General features: G+C 50.9%; 1 protein-coding gene across 1 annotated transcript in view; it reads left to right on the forward strand.

The window, feature by feature from the left end:
• The window catches only part of LOC115145347 (3',5'-cyclic-AMP phosphodiesterase 4B-like), a 111,370-nt gene that overhangs the window by 33,961 nt on the left and 59,314 nt on the right, over positions 1–18,095 (forward strand). The window contains exon 5 of the mRNA XM_065003207.1: positions 272–321. Coding sequence (XP_064859279.1) covers positions 272–321 — 50 coding nt within the window. The remainder of the gene's footprint in view (positions 1–271; positions 322–18,095) is intronic.

The raw sequence follows: 18,095 nt of genomic DNA on the forward strand, positions 1-18,095 counted from the left end.
TCTAATCACCTGTCTGCTCTCTATCTCTCTCGCTCTGTATCATTTTCTCTCAATCGCTTTCTTTCAGTGTTTCTTTTTTCATCCTCACAGACATTCTTATGCTCCTCTGTCTGTCTTCCTCTGTTTGTCCTCACATAGAGGCACTTAACCGATGTTGGCTTAGCAGATGTGGTTGGCCATTACACAATGTAACGATCTGATGTAGGCCTATCAACATTTACTTCATACCCATACTGATAATGTTATTGCATTTTTTTCCCTCTTTCCTCAGGAGGTCCCCTGTGGCCACTCAGCCTCCCATCACCAGAGTCTGTTTGCCAGGTAAGACCACAATGCACTGCTCTCTCCTACAATGCCTCTTCTGTCCACAAAAAAAGTGATATTGGTTTGTCTGTCCATCTGTTTGCCACTGACTCACTGACTGTTGTTTGAATCAGCCTCAAAGTCTCAATGTCACGACTGTTCTTCTGGTCTCTCATCTCTCCGATCTTTCTCTCTCTCTTTCTCCTTCTTTCCCTCTCTCTTCTCTTGATTTCTTGAGACCCTGAGACCTCACCCCCGACCCTGTCCCTCCCTGTCGTCGGTTCAGATACATCCCCCTCCCCAGCCCCAGCCTTTATTTAGTCTGTATTTATCACTGCTCTGATGGGAAGTTTCAGAAAACCTCTCACCACTCTATCCCAATGTCTTTATCTTCTCACTGAAAATACAACAATGTGAATCTTGCTCATTAGAAATGTACTGGACCCATTATTAGGGAGTTGAGACAATGATGTGTGCGTGATTGGGAACTCCTTACTGTGTCCTTGAGCTTAATGCTCTCAGCCTACACTACGTCACTAGCTATCAAGCTGTGTATATGGGTGATAGTGTGAGTAGCACAGGCTGCCATAACAACAAGGCCTTTTTGTCACACACACACACACACACACACACTTGAATGGTGAGACAAGAGAGATAGAGGGGCTCTCCGAAATGTTGATTAAACATAGCAGGATAAGTGTGAGATTTCGTTAGTGGTTAGCGTCACAATGAAGGAGTCTGGGATGCCATTGAGTCTCCTGCCATAGACAGTCATAACACAGGGAGCTTACTTTCATGCCTCTCATTCCTCTCACTGTGTGTTATCCTAAACACTTCCAGTCATTGGACTTACAATACAAGGAATGCAAGGACAGAGGAGTCCACTTTATTGTTGGCCCGGTCGATTTACGGGATTAATAACATTGACTTCATCATTCTGGTTAACCTGTATTACAGAAGTACGCCCTTTTATTGCATCTGTCTCATTTTGAAGAGGTTTGACTACTGTGCCTAGTTCCCAGAGAAAGAGAATGCAGATCGAAATAGAGAAGAGCAAGTGCGTGATGTGAGAGTGCATGTGCGTCCATATGAGTAGGCCTACATTTGCATTTCTGTATGTGCAATGCGCAGTGTGTACGTGTTTGTGTGTGTGTGTGTGTGTGTGTGTGTGTGTGTGTGTGAGGGAGAGTGCATGTGCGTCCATATGAGAAGGCCTACATTTGCATTTCTGTATGTGCAATGCGCAGTGTGTACGTGTGTGTGTGTGTGTGTGTGTGTGTGAGGGAGAGTGCATGTGCATCCATATGAGAAGGCCTACATTTGCATTTCTGTATGTGCAATGCGCAGTGTGTACGTGTTTTTGTGTGTGTGTGTGTGTGTGTGTGTTTTTTGTGTGTGTGTGTGTTTGTGTGTGTGTGTGAGAGAGAGTGCATGTGCATCCATATGAGTAGGCCTACATTTGCATTTCTGTATGTGCAAATGCACAGTGTATAGGTGTTTTTGTGTGTTTAGAGTGGAGTCCTGCACTAGTGTGTTTGTGTATCAGAGTGTGTGTGTTCAAGCGGGTGTGTGTATATGAGCGGGTGTGGGTGTGTTGCTGTGGGAAGGGAGGTGTTCCTGTGTGACAGTGGTGCGGGGCCCTGATTGACGTCAGCCCGCCTGCATGTGGCTTTTGTTGACTTCCTGTCAGCACAGATGGACAGACCAGCACTTCCAGTATCTGGAGAGGGAGGGCTCATCAGGTCCTGAGTGTGTGTGTGTGTAATAAGCAGATTACTCTACCTATTGAGTAAATCCATCCAGGGTCGTGCTCTGTCAGTCTGATACTTGATGCGTTTTCCTATCAGTAGTTTTAGTTCAAAGTCTCGTCAGAGAGCATCATCACTAGCAGGCTGCTGGCAGCAGGAGTAATTGACTGCAGTGCTGAAGGGTTGGACATTTTGATTGGAGATGTTTTACCTTCATTGAGCTCATTGTGAATGATTAGATAGAAAGACTGCACTCAGCCAATCCTCCAATAATACATTTTTCCTCACTTGCTTAGGTCAGCTTAGGTCATATCTAGACACAAAGCTGGTGGATGAGACATCCACCTATTGTAGCTGAATGACTGTGTTGTCGGTTACCTTCTGCATAGCTACATTTAACATTTACATTTAAGTCATTTAGCAGACGCTCTTATCCAGAGCGACTTACAAATTGGTGCTTTCACCTTATGACATCCAGTGGAACAGCCACTTTACAATAGTGCATCTAGGTCTTTTAAGGGGGGGGGGGGAGGGGGGAGAAGGATTACTTTATCCTATCCTAGGTATTCCTTAAAGAGCTACTCTGCATGAAGCCACCAGGAACATGACACCGCCCTCTATGACATCACTCCCTCGAGAGCGAATTATACGGTGATGGGTTTTTTTCTCCACAGGACCTATAGTACGGTATGTGTGCACAACATTTTGGGATGGGCCTCGTAAAAACATGTCATTTAATGGTATTTCAACAACAAAAAAAGTATAACTTTTGAATTTGGCATGAATACAACCAGTCATGATGTTTTTCATCTTATTGTCGAACAAATCACTTCAAACAGTAGGCTACCTGCGAATAATTGCCATCATCCAAAAAGTGCACTGTGCACTCGAGTCATTTGATGAATGGAAAGAAACACCTGTTACGAAACCAAATGTAATGAAATTGGGTGATTGTCATTGGGTCTACACTCTTGTAAGAAGTTATTAAATTCATTCATGCGTCTTGCTGACAAAATTACCTTTTTTGCAAAAAGAAAAATTGGGACACCTGAAAAGGGGCTGAAATACAGGACTGTCCCAGGATGACCAGTGCATTTAGAGGGGTTCATGTCTGACAACAACCCCCTGGGCCCCCCTTAATTTGCACTCTGACTCCCTCACCTCTATCCCATTCCAGATCCTCTTTTCTTCCCATACTCTGAGAGGTTGAATTCCCTGTTCCACCTGTACCCCCCCCCCCCCCCCCCCCATCCCCTCTATGACAGTGGGTGATGTAACTCTACACCCACCCCTGGCTTTTTCTGTCTCGCCCTGGAGACAATGAGACAGAGGGAAAGAGTGATTCCTGTCCCATCCTCCCTCTCTCTGCTCCCCCTCTCTTTACGGGCCGGCGGAGGAGAGGAAACGGAGGGCAGGAAGAGGGGAGCAGATTGATCCTGTTATTGGCCTGTTGTCCCTGCCGTAAAGGAATGCGCTGGACAGACTGACATAACCCAGGAGGTGTTTTTGTGTCTGGCAGGCAGGGAGGCTGTGTGTGTGTGTGTTGCCACTGTGTTTGCACACTCAGCGGACTGGGGGAAAAATAGGATGCAGTCAGACAAAGGGCCATTGTCTCTATGCCCACACCGCACAAACACGTAGGCGCTGGTAGAAACACACACACACACACACACACTGGTCTGCACACTCGCAGTTCACGCAATGTCATGGCACGAGCCGTGATAAGTGTTAGGGACAGGGCCTCATCATCTGTTCTGTTATTGTTGTGTATGTTGTACAGCACGGGGGAGAATGGAAAAATCCACGAGACTGTATACTATATCTTGTACAGTAGAGAATGGAAATAACCACACACAGACTCCATAAGGTTATCAGTACCTCTTGTTCTTATCACAGTGAGGACTGTTGTCATAACTTCCCATCGGCACACTAAGTGACACGCGCCATGTAGCGCACACCGCAGCGGCAGGCCATGCAGGGAATTGGAAAAACCCAAGTGCCGTTTCTCACGGTGGCCGTGATGATGGACAGATAGAGGAGAGAGATAGAGGAGAGCGATTGTCACTAATCACGGATGACTATCAGAACAGGTTGGGGATGTCTGCCGGCTTCCTCGATTCCTGTGCATTTCTCACCGGAGGAATGTTGCTGTTCTGTTGCTGTGATGGTCATGCATAACAGAGGCCTCTGTTACTCTGTCATAGTTCTGGAATCACAGAGGAAATGTTTTCCTCTGCCTGTGTTGACTGGACGATGGATAGTGGAAACACATACAGTCAGGTCCAAAATAATACAAATACTGAGCTATATTGTATGCTCCAATATTTTATTTTTGTTACATTATGAAAGAGATTTTGTTTAACGTGTAATACAAAACAATCTATTCAAAAAAGATAGCCGTCAAAAGTATTGGCATCCCTGTTCTCTGTACTCATCCCTGTTCTCTGTACTCATCCCTGTTCTCTGTACTCATCCCTGTTCTCTGTACTCATCCCTGTTCTCTGTACTCATCCCTGTTCTCTGTACTCATCCCTGTTCTCTGTACTCATCCCTGTTCTCTGTACTCATCCCTGTTCTCTGTACTCATCCCTGTTCTCTGTACTCATCCCTGTTCTCTGTACTCATCCCTGTTCTCTGTACTCATCCCTGTTCTCTGTACTCATCCCTGTTCTCTGTACTCATCCCTGTGTTCAGCAACCTCCCTTTGCAAAGAATATGGTACTGAGCCTTTTTGAAATGTTTTCTGAGATTTGAGAAATATTGGGAGGGATCCGAGGGCATGCCGAATCTTTCCAGATCCTTGATATCCTTTGTCTGCGCATATGAACTGCCCTCTTCAATTCAAACCACAGGTTTTCAAAGTTGGTCCAGAGACTGAGATGGCAAAATAATGATTTTGTGGTCAATTAGCCGTTTCTTTGTGGATGTTGAAGTGTGGGGTTATTGTCTTGCTGGAAAAATCCACTTGCTGCCAAGTTTCTGTTTCCTGGCAGAGGGAACCAGGTTTTGGGCTAAAATGACCTGGTACTTGGTGGAGTTCATGGTGCTATTGACCAGTGGAAGAAAAACAGCCTCTCCACCAGCATATTTTATAGGTGGTATGAGGTTATTCTCTGCACACGCATCCTTCTTTCGACGCCAAACCCACCACTGGTGTGCGTGGCCAAAGACCTCTATTTTCTGACACCGGTTCCAATCCCGGCCAATGCTGTTTATCAAACTCCAGGCTTTTTTATGTTTCAAATATTTTTATTAAACACACACAGAATGGTGTATAGGTATACATGACAGGTATACAATTCTTATCTAAACATAAAAGAGCATACAGGAACAACAAGACCCAGAGTTCTGGGTGCAGAACAAATAATACAAAACAAAACATGTCCCCCTCCCCCCCCCCTCCCAACTGCTCGGGTGGTAGGGCCAGCACACGCTGCCCAAAGGTAGATTAAAATATTACAATTGAGAGTGCGTTAATAAGTACAAATTCACAGCGCCGACTCGTCCAAGTAGGAGAGGAAAGGCTGCCAGATTTGATCAAATGTTGCTAATTTATTGTTCAGAATATATCTAATTCTTTCTAAGTGTACAGTGTTTGCCAATTCACCATGCAAGCTAGAGCATAGGGCAAAGCAGTGGAGTAGTGTACCCTGCGTAGCCTGACATTTATCACATGTAGGGGATGTGTCAGGAAATATCCTATGCAGTTTAGTTTTGGAATAGTGTAATCTGCGTAATACCTTGAATTGTATGAGACGATGTCTGGAATTAATGGAGCATGTGTGGATATACTCCAAGCTCTCTTCCCAGTCTGCCACTGAGATGTCAGTCCCTAGTTCTTCCTCCCATTTTGCCTTGATGGCATCAGTAGAAGGTGTGCAGATTGAAAAGCATCATATAGACGCAATATCAGTTTATCTGAGGTGGGGCATATTTTTATGCATCCGTCAAACATGGAAGGTTTAGCATTCCCAAATGTTGGGAGGTGTTTTCTAACGTAGTCTCTAATTTGTAGGTATCTGAAAAAATGACTTCTGGGAAGATTATAAGTTTCCCTCAGCAGCTCAAAGGAAGCAAAGGTCCCTTCTATGTATAAATCCCCTATGGTACTTATCCCCAACTCTCCCCATCGCTCAAAGGTGTTATCAAGGTTAGAAGGGGCAAAGGAGGGATTTCTGGCGACAGGGAGCATGAATGACATTGGTCTGAGCTCAAAGTGGACTTTAATTGGCTTCCAGATTTGGACTGTGCTGTGTATTATAGGATTGTTACAATAAAGTGACATCTCCAGATTGACAGGCGACAAAATCACAGCGCCAATAGAGAAGGGGTGACACTCCTCACGCTCCATACTAAGCCAGCTGGATGCCGGGAGTACGTCATCCAACAGAAACGTAACAATGCGGAGGTTAGCGGCCCAGTAATAAAATATACAAAATTTGGGAGAGACAATCCTCCTTCCATCTTGGATTTACAGAGGTGTTTTTTTACCTATCCTGTGTGTTTTATAATCCCAGATGAAAGGATTGATAATTGAGTCCAGTTGTTTATGAAAGGATTTAGGTATGAATACTGGGATGTTCTGATATAGGTAGAGCAGTTGTGGGAGGAAGACCATTTTAATGGCATTAATTCTTCCGAGCAGAGAAATTGGGAGAGTTCTCCAAAATAGTATGTTTGCTTTGAGTTTTTGTATCAGAGAGGGGAAATTCTCTTTAAATAGTAAGGAGTATTGTTTGGTAACTACAATTCCTAGGTAGGTAAATTTTTCTGAAGATAACTTAAATGGGAGATGTTCTAGCCAGGAGGTATTTTTCGACCGTATGGGCATTAATTCACTCTTGTTCCAATTTATTCTGTATCCCAAGAAGGTACCAAACAAATTGATCACATCAAGAATAGCTGGGATACTAGCCTGGGGTTCTGTTACATAGAGGAGGATGTCATCTGCGTATAGGGAGATCTTATTTAGAGTATCTTTAGTATTATAGCCGTGTATTGCTGCATGAGATCTAATCGTCTGAGCGAGCGGTTCGATAATTAGGGCGAAGAGCATAGGCGACAGCGCACAACCCTGCCTTGTCCCCCTGTTGAGGTTAAATCGGGGCGACAATGATTGGTTAGTGAGTATTCTGGCACAGGGGTTCCTATATAAAAGCTGGATCCAATTTATGAACCTATCTCCAATATTACATTTCTGTAGGACCTTGAATAGATAGGGCCACTCAACTTGGTCAAAGGCCTTTTCGGCGTCAAGAGATATGACGGCAAGGTCCACGTTGGGTAACCTCTGAGAATAAATAATATTGAAGAGGTGCCTGAGATTGAAGCATGAGTTTCTGTTAGGGATAAAGCCGGTCTGATCCGAATGGACCAATTTGCCAATTAAAGTGCTAAGCCTGTTAGCCAGAGTTTTTGCTAAAATCTTTTGGTCTGTATTAAGGAGAGATATTGGTCTGTATGACCCTACCTCTTCTGGATCTTTACCCTTCTTATGTATAACTGTAATGAACGCTTCGTCCAAAGTAGAAGGGAGAGCTCCATCCTCATTGGCCTGAATCAACATTTTATGCAGATAGGGGGAGAGCATGTTGCTGAATGTTTTATAGAATTCACAAGGGTATCCATCTGGGCCCGGGGTCTTGCCACTCTTTAGAGATTTAATTGTTTCTTGGATTTCATCAAGAGATATTTCCTTATTCAGGAAGTTAGAATCTTCCTGGTTCAGGGCAGGAAGATTACAGTCCTCCAAAAATGTTTGCATAATTAAGGGGTTAGGATCCGCTTTAGATGTATATAGAGTCTCATAAAACTGCCGGAATCTGTCATTGATGTCTTTGGGGGAAGAGAGTAATTCCCCAGATGCAGATTTAACCCTGTGAATCATTCGGTCACTCACATTTTTTCGAAGTTGTCTGGCGAGTAATTTGTGTGGTTTGTCACCAAACTCAAAATATTTTTGCTTGGCATAGAGAAAAGATTTAGCAATTTTAGCTGAGAGAATCTGATTATATTCAAATTTTAAAGAGGTAATTATTTTATGTTTCTCCATAGATGGGTGGCTAGCATTCTCCCTATCCAGTAAGTGAATTTGTCCCTCTAGTTCTTCCAGTTTTCCTCTGTTTTGCCTACTCCTGGCAGCCTGAAAGGAGATGATATAGCCTCTCAGATAAGCCTTCAGTGTCCCAGGCACTGGGACAAGGGAGCGATGTGCGCGGTCCAGCTGGGGATCCGAATCCAAAACATCCGATCCCATTGCATCCTTCAATAGCTTGGCGAAGAAGTCGGTAGGGCGAGAGCCCGCCTCTATCCCCTCTGCCAGACCAACAACGCGAAGGTTATTACGTCTGGATCGGCCCTCCAGGTCCACCACTTTCACAGAAAGCCTCTGCACAGTATCCTGCAATGACGTGCATAGCTTCTCTAACTCGTCAATCCTACCAGCGTTGAATTCAGAAGCTTTCTCAAGGTCCACAATACTCTGGCCATGCGAAGCGACCGTTCGAATGACGCTCTCGATTTTGGTGTCCAGCTCAGCAATAGTGGCCTTAAGATCCTCAGCTATAGCAACACGTAGCTCCCCCAAAGCCCGGGTAAGTTCTGTAAGTGTCACGTTGTTGCATGTGCCTCCCGCCATGTCTGTCTCGTTGTTTAGTGGGGAGTAGGCCTCCGCTGTGGATTTATTGTCCTTTGGTCGCTTATTACTCGGCATTTTCATATAAAAAGTTACAATCTTGTATTAGAAAGAAACGTTTGTTGTAAAAAGTGCCATAAAGTTAAATTAGATTATTTCGCAAAAAAGTTGCAGGAGCCTCTCACGCACAGCCGTTCACTCCAACATGCTAGCTCCGCCCCCAACTCCAGGCTTTTTTACATTTGTCGATTGCTCTCAATAGAATATTTTCTGGCAACCCTTCCAAAGAGCCCATTGGCGTGGAGATGGCATCTAAGTGTAGATTTGGAGACTTGACCCGAAGTTCTATAATTAGTTCTGGAATTAGGTAAATCTGCTTTTAGTTTTAATGTACCTGATTGCTGGAACTTACTTCAAAATACACTGCTCTAATGCCTCCTGGGCAATTAAAACTATTGATTGGGGAACTATTAGCTGAAACATGTGGCTGTTGTTCTTGATTGTTTGTTGTATTGTATTCTATTTGAGTTTGTTTTTGCACTGATTTGATTTGCATCGGATTTTGATTTGTCCATGAATTGTATGTGCAAGGCTCCCTGGTCTCAATAGTGACTCCCTGTTTAAATAAATCAAAAATCGAAAAGTAATATTTAACTTTGGCCCTCAGATTTGAGTGGTAGGTGGTATATTTCATTTTGTAGCAATAGTTTTGTACCTCATTGCATGATTAATGAAGGTCAACAACCGTTTGCCTCTTCGAGCTCTTTGCCTTTTCCAATGGTGAGGGATGACAAAGGGATTTTAAATGCGTGTTACCTCGTTTTTATACCTCAGTGAAACAGGAAGCCATGGAGAAAAAAATAAAAAATTAAGTAGAATGTTTATGCAGATTTAATTTTGTTTGATTTAATTGATAAGAATCTTTCGGGATGCCATCCATTTTTTGACACCTATCTTTTTGAAAAGGAAAAATATTACTTGTTAAACAAAATCTATTTCTCTGAGCAATTGTATTCATCTAAAATAATATTGTTTGTAGCTCACTATTGAATGATTTATTTAATACAGTCTTTTTTTCTCATCTTTATCAAGGGTGCCAATCATTTTGGAGCTGTCTGTAAGCATGACGTGGCTTCCTAATCGATCCCACTTCCAACATTAAAAGGTCTCTGTGCGTGCGTGTGGTGATGGGTGTGTGTTCGTGTGTGCGTAAGTAAAAAGGCCTGTGAACCTGCAGGCTTCCTTCACACAATGTATGTTTGGCTGTATAGAAAAGTGTTAACAGTCGGGCTTTTAAGTGAAAGTCCCATTGTGAAGCTCCATTGTCAGACTATTTATCCGTGATGCCTGACATTATCGCAATGAGAGGCCCTGTGTTATTTCAAGCTAAGCTCAGGAGTAGTGTTTGCTTTGGCATTCGGTAAGCCTAGTCTAAATGTATGGCTAAAGTGGTATGAACAATGTAAGACTGTTATGTAATAGGGCAGGGTTAACCCCCCCCCCCCCTCAAAAAAAAAACATGGATGCCCGTTTTGTTTTTTTGTGTGCACCCAGGGGGGGCCCCAGGACCGAGTTTGGGAAACCCTGCAATAGGGAGTAGAGAGAGACACATGGACATGCACATACACACACACACAGGTACACCTGCATGCATGCAAGAATGCCCACAAACACACACACACACACACACACACACACACACACACACACAACACACACACACACAAAAGGTTACAGGTCTGTTCTGTTCCCAGGAGAAGGCGTATGATGGCTGTCCATTAGAGAAAGCCAGAGTCTTTCTTATGCATGTTTGATGACTTTGCCAGGTGTGCCAAGTTTTGCCAGATCCTGCTTTTGCCTGCTTTTGTCAGGTTCCCTAAACCTTTCCTCGCACAAACAGGAACCCTCAGGAACACTCGTATTATACCTCTCATTGAGTTAAATGAAGTCTGGAGCTAAGGTAAGCACTGTTATAAAACAGGAGAGAGGTAAAGATAAACATAGCCCCTGCTATATTTGGTAGTCCCCTTAAGGGGCCCTATCTTGGCTCTTCATTGTCTAAGAGCATCCCCAGATGACCCTCTAAGCTTTAAGCACATATTTGGTGAGAGCCCCTCTGTGTCAAAGTTCCAGCAAATCACTGAATCATCTTGGAACGTGGCTTAATTTGTGGTTAACTTTAAACCCGATGTTATGAACCTTGATTTAACCAGTAAATTGCAACCACAGCACTCAGTACTTTTAAGGCATAAGAATGTGTCGTCCTATCATCGCTGGTTCCTAATATTCCAACCACCTGTTTGCAGTCAAGGCCCTTTATAGCTTAGGGTGGAAACATGAGCTCTTTCTCTGAATTCAATCAAGTCTGGGCACTTTTTAAGTAACACTTAATACGTCTGTTCTCTTTAAGCCCTGGTGCTCTCTCTGTCTGTGTGAGTGTGTGTGCCTGTGTGTTCGCTCTGTTCTGTAGCTGTGCCAGGGGTCCTACAGTATAATAAATGCCTAGGCTGTAATGACCTGAGCCCATGCAGGCAGGGAATGAAGAGGTACTCATCATCATCCTGTTTATCAGTGTTCATTAATATGCCCATCCTGGTCTGACCCTGCTGCTAATACAATGCTGGCGTGCAGAAATGCAACAGAGCAGTCACTGAGGGGCGATGGAGAGAAGGGCAGAAAGATGGGGAGATGAGAAAAGATGGTTAGAGAGATAAGGAGTCCCTCGCTAACAGATCAAAGCTGCAGGAATGCACCCTTAGAGATCAGAGAGAAGAGAGGAGAGGAAGAGCGGAGAGAGAACGGGGAGGGGGGGGGAATGTGGGGTCAGTGGTATTAGGAAAGAAGAGCGAAAGTAAGAAAGGAAGATGAGAGAAGAAAGTAATGGAAGGTAGGAGGCTGCCCTCTGGTCAAGTATGCCAAAGTCACTGTGTGAACTGATAAGGACCCTTGTACTTTTCACTGGTCAAACTAACTTTGTGTGTGTGTGTGTGTGTGTGTGTGCGCATGCTTATGTGTGTGTGTGTGGCCAGCCTTGTACGTGTGGCCCAGTATGCGACTATGCATCGCAACCATAGCCTTGCGTTCCCAGGCGGTACATGCTATACCTGCCCTGCTCCTTCTCTCTACGTGCTGCCAGCCTGGGCTCTTTGTTATGAGTGTACACATGCACTGACACATCCTCCTAGCGCTAACTCGGCTAATCCGCTCTCATCCACATGTAGTCTCTGCCTTTATTTGGCCGTCTCGGTGACTTGCCTCTATATCGAACAGGCCCAGCTGGAGGTGAGGAGAAGCCAGGGGCTCGGGTAATACTTGATACAGCGCCGGGTGCACCTACCCTCACTGACACAGAGGTGGCCATCTGCCAAGGACTGGGATGTGGTTCCCTCATGACCACAGCTATACATATTCAGGGATAAACACACACACACACACACACACACACACACACACACACACACACACACACACACACACACACACACACACACACACACACTCTCTCAGACAGCTGATCTCAAGCATTCCCCCTTTACAGTTACACACTTAATTAAGAAGTGATGACACTATCAGACATTTGCCCTTCTCATGGTATCCCTGTTGGCATCGGTACCGGGTCCTATGGCACATCTAGCCTTTCTGAATGCCACACCCATCTCTCCCTGTTCTCTAACACAGCACGTCCACTAAATACCATACCAGCATGCCACGCACTGCTGCTTGTTGCCAAGGCGATTATTAGTCCCTGCTGCCCTGCCGGGGGTCAGTCACAGTGTGTGTTCCCGGTCAGGACAACCCACATGCACGCACATACACAGTATTCCTTTTCCCTGTAGTCTGCAATAATGATATTGGGCAAAAGATACTCCTACCCCCAGATGACAGAGTGTTGGGCCCACTTTTCTCCAGTATTATCCTGTGGTCCCTTACAGGATTTCTGTCCTATAATATCACCTCCTGTCAGCCACTCTTTACTGTTTCCTGCTCACAGGCCCCAGAAGGAGCAGGCAACCAGGCAGGATTCTCTAGTAGCCAGTAAGCTTGAAAGAGTGAAACCCTAGAGAGAGTGCCGATGACGGTCAACTGATTTAGGCCTCTAGTCTAGCTGGGAAGGAAAGAGAAGGGTAGCAGGGCCAGGTGGTTCTCTGTTCTCTAGTAATCAGGCAGGGAGGAGTGAAACCAATGAGAGGGTGTTAATGGTGGTCAACTTATTTCAAATGTTTATTGGAACTGGCCTCCGGTCTCTGGTCTCCGGTCTCTGGTCTCCGGTCTCTGGCCTCCGGTCTCCGGTCTCTGGCCTCCGGTCTCTGGCATCCGATCTCTGGTCTCCGGTCTCTGGCCTCCGGGCTCTGGCCTCCGGTCTCCTGGTCTCCTGCCTCCGGGTCTCTGGTCTCTGGCATCCGATCTCTGGTCTCTGGTCTCCGGGTCTCTGGCCTCCGGGCTCTGGCCTCCGGTCTCCTGCCTCCTGCCTCCGGTCTCTGGCCTCCGGACTCTGGTCTCCGGTCTCTGGTCTCTGGCCTCCGGTCTCCGGTCTCTGGCCTCCGGTCTCTGGCATCCGATCTCCGGGTCTCTGGCCTCTGGTCTCTGGCCTCCGGGCTCTGGTCTCTGGCCTCCGGTCTCCGGTCTCTGGTCTCTGGTCTCCGGTCTCCGGGTCTCTGGCCTCTGGTCTCCGGGTCTCTGGCCTCCGGTCTCCGGTCTCTGGCATCCGATCTCTGGTCTCCGGTCTCTGGCCTCCGGGCTCTGGCCTCCTGCCTCCGGTCTCTGGTCTCTGGCATCCGATCCCTGGTCTCCGGGCTCTGGCCTCCGGGCTCTGGCCTCCGGGCTCTGGTCTCCGGTCTCTGGCCTCCGGGCTCTGGCCTCCGGTCTCCTGCCTCTGGTCTCTGGCCTCCTGTCTCTGGCCTCCGGTCTCCGGTCTCCTGCCTCCGGTCTCTGGCCTCCGGTCTCCGGGTCTCTGGGCTCTGGCCTCCGGTCTCTGGTCCCTGGCCTCCGGTCTCTGGCCTCCGGTCTCTGGCATCCGATCTCTGGTCTCCGGTCTCCGGTCTCCTGCCTCCGGTCTCCGGTCTCTGGCCTCCGGTCTCTGGTCTCCGGGCCTCTGGTCTCCTGCCTCCGGTCTCCGGTCTCTGGCCTCCGGTCTCTGGTCTCCGGGTCTCCGGGTCTCTGGTCTCCGGACTCTGGCCTCCGGTCTCCGGGTCTCTGGCCTCCGGTCTCTGGTCTCTGGTCTCCGGGTCTCCGGTCTCTGGCCTCCGGTCTCCGGGTCTCTGGTCTCCGGGTCTCTGGTCTCCGGGTCTCTGGTCTCCGGGTCTCCGGTCTCCGGACTCTGGCCTCCGGTCTCCGGTCTCTGGACTCCGGTCTCCGGTCTCTGGTCTCCGGGTCTCTGGTCTCTGGTCTCCGGGTCTCCGGTCTCTGGCCTCCGGGTCTCTGGTCTCCGGTCTCCGGGTCTCTGGCCTCCGGTCTCTGGTCTCTGGTCTCTGGTCTCTGGCCTCCGGTCTCCGGGTCTCTGGTCTCCGGGTCTCTGGTCTCGGGTCTCTGGTCTCCGGGTCTCCGGTCTCTGGCCTCCGGTCTCCGGTCTCTGGACTCCGGTCTCCGGTCTCTGGTCTCCGGGTCTCTGGTCTCTGGTCTCCGGGTCTCCGGTCTCTGGCCTCCGGGTCTCTGGTCTCCGGTCTCTGGCCTCCGGTCTCTGGCCTCCGGGTCTCTGGCCTCCGGGTCTCTGGGCTCTGGTCTCCGGTCTCTGGCCTCCGGTCTCTGGTCTCTGGTATCCGGTCTCCGGGTCTCTGGTCTCTGGCCTCTGGTCTCCGGGTCTCTGGCCTCCGGTCTCTGGCATCCGATCTCTGGTCTCCGGTCTCTGGCCTCCGGGCTCTGGCCTCCGGTCTCCTGCCTCCGGTCTCTGGTCTCTGGCATCCGATCTCTGGTCTCCGGGCTCTGGCCTCCGGGCTCTGGCCTCCGGGCTCTGGTCTCCGGTCTCTGGCCTCCGGGCTCTGGCCTCCGGTCTCCTGCCTCCGGTCTCTGGCCTCCGGTCTCTGGCCTCCGGTCTCCTGCCTCCGGTCTCTGGCCTCCGGTCTCCGGTCTCTGGTCTCTGGTCTCTGGCCTCCGGTCTCTGGTCTCCGGTCTCTGGCCTCCGGTCTCTGGCATCCGATCTCTGGTCTCCGGTCTCTGGCCTCCGGTCTCCTGCCTCCGGTCTCCGGTCTCTGGCCTCCGGTCTCTGGTCTCCGGGCCTCTGGTCTCCTGCCTCCGGTCTCCGGTCTCTGGCCTCCGGTCTCTGGTCTCCGGGTCTCCGGTCTCTGGTCTCCGGACTCTGGCCTCCGGACTCTGGTCTCTGGCCTCCGGTCTCTGGTCTCCGGTCTCCGGGTCTCCGGTCTCCGGACTCTGGCCTCCGGTCTCCGGTCTCTGGTCTCCGGGTCTCTGGTCTCCGGGTCTCTGGTCTCCGGGTCTCTGGGTCTCCGGTCTCCGGACTCTGGCCTCCGGTCTCCGGTCTCTGGACTCTGGTCTCCGGGTCTCTGGTCTCTGGTCTCCGGGTCTCTGGTCTCCGGGTCTCTGGTCTCTGGTCTCCGGGTCTCTGGTCTCCGGTCTCTGGCCTCCGGGTCTCTGGTCTCCGGTCTCTGGCCTCCGGTCTCTGGCCTCCGGGTCTCTGGCCTCCGGGTCTCTGGTCTCTGGTCTCCGGTCTCTGGCCTCCGGTCTCTGGCCTCCGGTCTCCGGTCGCTGGGTCTCTGGTCTCCGGGTCTCTGGTCTCTGGCCTCTGGTCTCTGGCCTCCGGTCTCCGGTCTCTGGTCTCCGGGTCTCTGGCCTCCGGTCTCTGGTCTCCGGGACTCCGGTCTCCGGGCTCTGGTCTCTGGTCTCCGGGTCTCTGGTCTCTGGGCTCCGGGTCTCTGGTCTCCGGTCTCTGGCCTCCGGGTCTCTGGTCTCCGGTCTCTGGCCTCCGGTCTCCGGTCTCTGGTCTCCGGGTCTCTGGTCTCCGGGTCTCTGGTCTCCGGGTCTCTGGGTCTCCGGTCTCCGGACTCTGGCCTCCGGTCTCCGGTCTCTGGACTCCGGTCTCCGGTCTCTGGTCTCTGGTCTCCGGGTCTCTGGTCTCTGGTCTCCGGGTCTCTGGTCTCCGGGTCTCTGGTCTCTGGTCTCCGGGTCTCTGGTCTCCGGTCTCTGGCCTCCGGGTCTCTGGTCTCCGGTCTCTGGCCTCCGGTCTCTGGCCTCCGGGTCTCTGGCCTCCGGGTCTCTGGTCTCTGGTCTCCGGTCTCTGGCCTCCGGTCTCTGGCCTCCGGTCTCTGGTCTCCGGTCGCTGGGTCTCTGGTCTCCGGGTCTCTGGTCTCTGGCCTCTGGTCTCTGGCCTCCGGTCTCCGGTCTCTGGTCTCCGGGTCTCTGGCCTCCGGTCTCTGGTCTCCGGGACTCCGGTCTCCGGGCTCTGGTCTCTGGTCTCCGGGTCTCTGGTCTCTGGGCTCCGGGTCTCTGGTCTCCGGTCTCTGGCCTCCGGGTCTCTGGTCTCCGGTCTCTGGCCTCCGGTCTCTGGCCTCCGGGTCTCTGGCCTCCGGGCCTCTGGTCTCCGGTCTCTGGTCTCCGGGCTCTGGCCTCCGGGCTCTGGCCTCCGGGCTCTGGACTCCGGTCTCTGGCCTCCGGGCTCTGGCCTCCGGTCTCCGGTCTCCTGCCTCCGGTCTCTGGCCTCCGGTCTCTGGCCTCCGGTCTCCTGCCTCCGGTCTCTGGCCTCCGGTCTCCGGTCTCTGGTCTCTGGTCTCTGGCCTCCGGTCTCTGGTCTCCGGTCTCTGGCCTCCGGTCTCTGGCATCCGATCTCTGGTCTCCGTCTCTGGCCTCTCTCCTGGGTCTCTCTCTGGCCTCTCTCTGGTCTCCGGGCCTCTGGTCTCCTGCCTCCGGTCTCCGGTCTCTGGCCTCCGGTCTCTGGTCTCCGGGTCTCCGGTCTCTGGTCTCTGGACTCTGGCCTCCGGGTCTCTGGCCTCCGGTCTCTGGTCTCCGGTCTCGGGGCCTCCGGTCTCCGGTCTCTGGTCTCCGGGTCTCTGGTCTCCGGGTCTCTGGTCTCCGGGTCTCTGGGTCTCTCTCGGACTCTGGCCTCTCTCCGGTCTCTGGACTCCGGTCTCCGGTCTCTGGTCTCTGGTCTCCGGGTCTCTGGTCTCTGGTCTCCGGGTCTCTGGTCTCCGGGTCTCTGGTCTCTGGTCTCCGGGTCTCTGGTCTCCGGTCTCTGGCCTCCGGGTCTCTGGTCTCTCTCTGGCCTCCGGGTCTCTGGCCTCTCTCTGGCCTCCGGGTCTCTGGTCTCTGGTCTCCGGTCTCTGGCCTCCTCCTCCGGTCTCTGGCTCTCGCGGGTCTCTGGTCTCCGGGTCTCCGGGTCTCTGGTCTCTGGCCTCTGGTCTCTGGCCTCCGGTCTCCGGTCTCTGGTCTCCGGGTCTCTGGCCTCCGGTCTCTGGTCTCCGGGACTCCGGTCTCCGGGCTCTGGTCTCTGGTCTCCGGGTCTCTGGTCTCTGGGCTCCGGGTCTCTGGTCTCCGGTCTCTGGCCTCCGGGTCTCTGGCCTCCGGTCTCTGGCCTCCGGTCTCTGGCCTCCGGGTCTCTGGCCTCCGGGCCTCTGGTCTCCGGTCTCTGGCCTCCGGTCTCTGGCCTCCGGTCTCTGGTCTCCGGTCTCTGGGTCTCTGGTCTCCGGGTCTCTGGCCTCTGGTCTCTGGCCTCTGGTCTCTGGCCTCCGGTCTCTGGTCTCCGGTCTCCGGGTCTCTGGCCTCCGGTCTCTGGCCTCTGGTGTCTGGCCACCGGTCTCTGGCCTCCGGTCTCCGGGTCTCTGGCCTCCGGTCTCTGGCCTCCGGTCTCTGGTCTCCGGTCTCTGGCCTCCGGGTCTCTGGCCTCCGGGTCTCTGGCCTCCGGGTCTCTGGCCTCTGGTCTCTGGCCTCCGGTCTCCGTTCTCTGGGTCTCTGGCCCCGGCCTCTGGTCTCCGGTCTCTGGCCTCCGGTATCTGGTCTCCGGGTCTCTGGTCTCTGGTCTCCGGGTCTCTGGCCTCCGGTCTCTGGTCTCTGGTCTCTCTCTGACGGCAAGAGAAGGGACACGCTGAGCCAGGCTGGACCCGGTTCTCTGGTAAGGCAGGCAGAAAGGAGCAGTGTGAAACCCAGGGTTTACGGTGGTCAAGTCATTTAGCCTGCTAACTGGATCTGGCCTCCAGCTGAAAGGAAAATGTGTTTTTACTGATTACAGATAGTCTATTCAGTTTCTATGGAACAATGACAATGAAACAGCTTTGCGAGCATGTGTTCCGTAACTTTGACAAAGTGTCCTCATGAAAAGTGTGCGTGTGTGAATGTGTGTACAGTGTCTTTGTTCATTGAGTGTTTGTTTTCTGCAGTGTCAGTACAGACACATTTACCCAGAACCAGAGTTCCTGTTCTGAGATAAAAACAGCGCGGAATTTCCTTGAGTGGTTCCGGAAGAGAAGTGA

This window comes from Oncorhynchus nerka, linkage group LG17 (assembly GCF_034236695.1).
Source record: "Oncorhynchus nerka isolate Pitt River linkage group LG17, Oner_Uvic_2.0, whole genome shotgun sequence".
NCBI lineage: Eukaryota > Metazoa > Chordata > Actinopteri > Salmoniformes > Salmonidae > Oncorhynchus > Oncorhynchus nerka.